This window comes from Octopus bimaculoides, chromosome 5 (assembly GCF_001194135.2).
Source record: "Octopus bimaculoides isolate UCB-OBI-ISO-001 chromosome 5, ASM119413v2, whole genome shotgun sequence".
NCBI classification, from domain to species: domain Eukaryota; kingdom Metazoa; phylum Mollusca; class Cephalopoda; order Octopoda; family Octopodidae; genus Octopus; species Octopus bimaculoides.
The window spans coordinates 9400836-9406045 of NC_068985.1; the positions used below are offsets into that span (position 1 = coordinate 9400836).

The window sequence follows — 5210 nt, forward strand, 5'->3', positions numbered from 1 at the left end:
ACTGAACACTATTCAATTTTTTTTCTCCTTGTATCCGTATTCTTTCTGTTGAAGAGCGTAGCTCGAAATGTCAAAGACTTTCCGTATTCCCGAGCGTCATACTAATACATCCTTTTGTTATTTACACCACCTGTCCTCGTCTGTTGTTTTTTCGTACATTCTCCCATATATATATATATATATATATATATATATATGTGTGACCTAATCTTATGATACAGAATAATAAATGCTCATATCCACTTGCCTGTGACATGGCAACACAATATATCTGCTGGTTCCGAGCTGTTGCAGTGTTTACACTGGCAATCACTTCACCATTGATGGTCCATACATACAGGTAGGTACCTGCACATGTGGCAATGTCACCCTAAAATGTAAAAGACAGAGACAAGGTAGAAGGATTCAAAGAAAAGCAACAAAGACACAAACACACATTTATATAAAGAGAGGAGTTGGATTGGTCAGGTGGTGGAGCTAAATCTGTGAGAGAAATACATTATATTCACACTCATTCCTCAATATGCTTTAAGAAGAAGAAAGGAATTGGTTGTAATAAAGGGAGTGAGAGACTGAAAAAACATATGTCAAATACAAACTCAAACATATATTCTTTTATATTCTAGGCACAAGGCCTGAAATTTTGGGGGAGGGGGGCCAGTCAATTAGATCGACCCCAATACACAACTGGTACTTAATTTATTGACCCCGAAAGGATGAAAGGCAAAGTCGACCTCGATGGAATTTGAACTCAGAACATAGAGACAGATGAAATAAAACTCAAACATATATTGATAGGAAGTAAGGATGAGAAAACGAGTTAAGAGGCAGAAAATATACTGGTTTCAAATTTTGGCACAAGACCAGCAATTTCAGGAAGAGGAAAAGCCAATTACATCGACCCCAGTACTCAACTGGTACTTATTTTATTGACCTTGAGAAGATGAAAAGCAAAGTCAACCTCGGTGGAATTTGAACTCAGAATGCTAAGACGGACAAAATGGCATTAAGCATTTTGCCCAACCTGCAAACAATTCTTGCCTTAGAGGCAGAAAATGGACTCAATATGGAAACACGAAAATGTATTTTGAGAACTGAATCACAAGGATAAAATAAATGTGTCTATGAGACGTACTCAATGGAAATGTGTATACACTGAGGTGTCAAGTGAGAGCAGGTGAAATATAATAGTTTTAATCTTTGACACAAGGTCAGCAATTTTGGGGATGAAGGGTGAGGGCATTTCGATTACATTGACCCCAATACTCGACTGGTACTTATTTTATCAACCCCAAAAGGATGAAAGGCAAAGTTGACCTCAGCAGAATTTGAACTCAGAACAGTAAGAGAAATGAATGGGACATATTAAAATGTAGACATTCTGAGTGAAAGCAGGAGAATTATAGTAAACACACACACACACACACACACACACACACACACATTCAGAAAATGAATGATGAATAGGGGTGAGAGAAAGAGTGACCATTCTTACCGTAAGTTCGTTGACACAGACAGCAGCCACGGGAGCTGCATGGCCCCTCAGCTGTCGAACCAAGAGGAGCCGATTGAGATCCCATATAATACACGACCGATCTCGAGAGCCACTCACAATGACATTGTAGGCTGGCGAAGCAGCCAGGCAGGTTACAGCTTCGTTATGTCCATATAGAGGTCCCTTCAGGATAACTCGCTTCTCTTTGGGCTTGTATTCCCACACGTTGACCACCTGAAGAAGAGAAGATAATGTTTTATTTGAAATTAGTCAAAACATAGGAGAAGAGGCTATACCCATGGAACGTTTAAGCTGTCTTTAGTCTGAAGTAAATATCTTTAATGTCCAGTCTGATTTCATTTCTGTTGATCAATACCAAAAAGGAAACGTAGATGTAAGGGAAGCTTTGAGTGATACAGTTCTATATTTAAGAGATGAGGAATTATGTACATTATTTACATTTGACGGATATTTGTCCTCATCTTGTTTGTTGTTAACACAACTTTTCGGCTGATATACCCTCCAGCCTTCATCAGGTGTCTTGGGGAAAATTTCGAACCTGGGTTCTCATTCCTAAGGTATTTTTCGAGCAATTTAATATAAGTTAATTTTATTCTTTTACTTGTTTCAGTCATTTCACTGCAGCCATGCTGGAGCACTGCCTTTAGTCGAACAAATCGACCCCAGAATGTATTCTTTGTTAGCCAAGTGCTTATTCTATCAGTCTCTTTTGCCAAAACGATAAGTTATGGGCAAGTTTCTAGGTGCAATCGTAGGGTCAGTCATGACCGAAGGGGGTCCCAGCAGTCTCAACTTTACATTTATCCAAATATTCAGTGTGAACATGCTTATATCACAGGAATAAAAATTGCACAATGTAAGATCATTGCACAGACTGACAATTAAAAGCATCGATGGAAACAATTTCTTTATCCCTGGTTTACAGGGACAGAATCCAGAATAGTAGGAACCCTCTCAGAAAGAATATATGTCAAGGAAGAAAACAGGACATTCAAGAGATATTGGTTTCAAATTTTGGCACAAGGCCAGCAGTTTTAAGGAAGAGGTAAGTTGATTACATCAACCCCATTGTTCAACTGGTAATTATTAACTCCGAAAGGACGAAAGGTAAAGTCGATTTTAATGGAATTTCAATTCAGAAAATAAAGACGAACAAAACGTCGCTTAGTATTTTGCCTGGCACACTAACAATACAACTAGCTTGCTGTTTTAACATCAAAGAAATATTTAAATAAAGGGGAAAAAATTCAACCAACTTACAGTACTCGTGCCTCCAGTGACAAAAATCTTGGAGTTTGGACAAGCAGCACAGAATACTTCTCCATTGCCAAGACATTCAAATACATTTGTGGCCTGAAATTACAATAGATGTTTTATCAGTTAATATTTGTACAGACTTCGAGATATGGGTAACACATGTTACTAAGATGCGGCAGTTGGAGTTACAATTGATGTTATTGTTAAGATGGTGGTTGTTTTGGTTATGATTATTGTTGTTATTGTTGTTGTCTTTTAGTGCAAGGTCAACCCAATTGAATATACTTATGATTAAAAGCATTCCAGCCATGACCATCCTGTCTTTTTAGGAGCAAATAGAACTATATTATTCAATGAGTTTGTTGTTTATTTTAAGACAGCAAAGTGCAATAAGAGGGGAGATTTGGCTGTTATTTCTAGGAGGGTGAGCAACATGTACCGACTCCCTCATTGGTTCATTAGTTTAAATGCCGTGAATGATTTGTGAATGGTGAATGTGACTGAGCTGTTGTTGTCTAACTCCAGGCAGCTCCGACTGAACAGAGCTGCAGTCAAAGGCATTCTAGCCATGACAACCCTGGCTTATATATATATTTGGAGCTTGTATATCATTATTAAATGTATCTTTTCTTTTATTTAACACTGTGGGGAATGATCTGAGGGTTATTTGACTGTTATTTCTAAAAGACCAAGTGCCTACACCGAGTCTCCCTCGGTGGCTCCACAATTGTGACAAAGTTGTCTGAGTGACAAAGAACCTTGTGTGTGTGTGTGTGTGTGTGTTTGTGTGTGATGTTGTTGTTGTTTAACCCCAGGCAAACTCTAATCATGCAACCTTTTCACCAAAGATATTCCAACTTTAATCATTTCATCATAGGGCTACCTTATAAAAGATGTGTAGGGTATGATTTGAGGGAAATCTGGCTGCAATTTCTAACAGACTGAAAAATTATTTACAGGTTCTCCATCCTGGTTCGTACATACGTGCATCAATGATTGTTACCAACTTGTCTGTTAGCAATGAAGCAATATGCATTTACACAGAAAACACCAAGAAAAAGAGGAAAACAAAAGACAAAAGAGACAATTCCACACAAACTAGAGAGGCTTAGGATCGTACCTTGTCTGATTCATAATTTCCAAGACGAATGGTCAGGTCAGAGAAGCCCCAGGCCAGGTATCGATTGTAATTTGGTGGGATGAGCACTTTATTCTGTTCAACAGCGAGTACATATTTGTCATTATGAATAATTTGCCCAACCATTCCTTTCAGTTCTGCCAGGAAAGAAAGCAAGAAACAATGAATTAATAACAACCCTGAAGATAGTGAAAGGTGAGGTCAAAGGTGAGGCCAAAGATGAGGTCAAAGGTGAGGTCAAAGGTGAGGTCTTGTGGATGAAATATGATAGACAAGAATTGTACAAAAGACTATCGTATGTCTGTGTGTGTGTGTGTGTATTGTGATTGTGTGTCTGTGTTTATCCCTCTACCATCACTTTGACAACTGATGCTGGTGTGTTTACATCCCCGTAACTTAGCAATTCGGCAAAATAGACTGATATAAGTCCTGGGGTCGATTTGGTCGACTAGAGGCGGTGCTCCAGCATGGCCGCAGTCAAATGACTGAAACAAGTAGAAGAGTAAGCACTGGGGTCGATTCATTTGACTAATATTTCTTCAAGGCAGTGCCCCAGCATGGCCACAGTTTAATGAAGTAGAAGATAAAAGATGGATGAACCACTTCTAAGCAATTCTGTCAGCTCACTTCCTTGAAAGATCTTGTAATTAGAAATATCGTTAATGTGGTTCGTTTGCTTTAATTATTGTCATTATCACTTACCTTTGTATGGTTGCATAGTAGGCTTTAGATTGTCGACATTGTGGAAGAACAGTTTGTCAGCAGCACCACTGGAGGTGGGGGTCATCGGGATCGGATCCAGGTTACGGATGCTCAACCGTTTCTGGGGATGAGGTTTCTTAAACAGCTGTCGGTGGAAGAAGAGAGAAAGACACAAATAAACGAAATATTTTCAACGTTAACTGCTTTTTTAGAGACGAAAATTCTTATAAAGATATTCCAGTTGAACATGGAAGAGAAATAGCAGCATCTGCCATCATCATTATTATTATTTTATCATCATCACTGCTACCACTTCTGTCACTACCACCACCACCACTACTACTAGTGAACCAAGAAAGTGTCTCCGTGGATCCTTGGCTAGCTAGAGATAGCCACCAAATATTCATCAAATCTGAAAGTCTTTAAAAAAATGGAAGGACATATAGAACAATATAGTCCCTAATATAGAAAAAAAAAAAGATGAGATTGTCATGGCTTGATTGTCTTTGGCCATAGGTCTGCTCAATTAAACCTCATCTGATATTAAATAACAATCCTTACCACCACCACCACCACCACCACCACCACCACCACCAC

General features: G+C 38.8%; 1 protein-coding gene across 1 annotated transcript in view; it reads right to left on the reverse strand.

Moving 5' to 3' along the window:
• The window catches only part of LOC106877294 (WD repeat and FYVE domain-containing protein 3), a 293546-nt gene that overhangs the window by 10434 nt on the left and 277902 nt on the right, over positions 1 to 5210 (reverse strand). Inside the window, exons 61-65 of the mRNA XM_052968010.1 lie at positions 4614 to 4758; positions 3894 to 4048; positions 2777 to 2869; positions 1496 to 1729; positions 248 to 370 (exon numbers count right to left, since the gene is read on the reverse strand). Of these exons, the coding sequence (XP_052823970.1) occupies positions 248 to 370; positions 1496 to 1729; positions 2777 to 2869; positions 3894 to 4048; positions 4614 to 4758 (750 nt within the window). The remainder of the gene's footprint in view (positions 1 to 247; positions 371 to 1495; positions 1730 to 2776; positions 2870 to 3893; positions 4049 to 4613; positions 4759 to 5210) is intronic.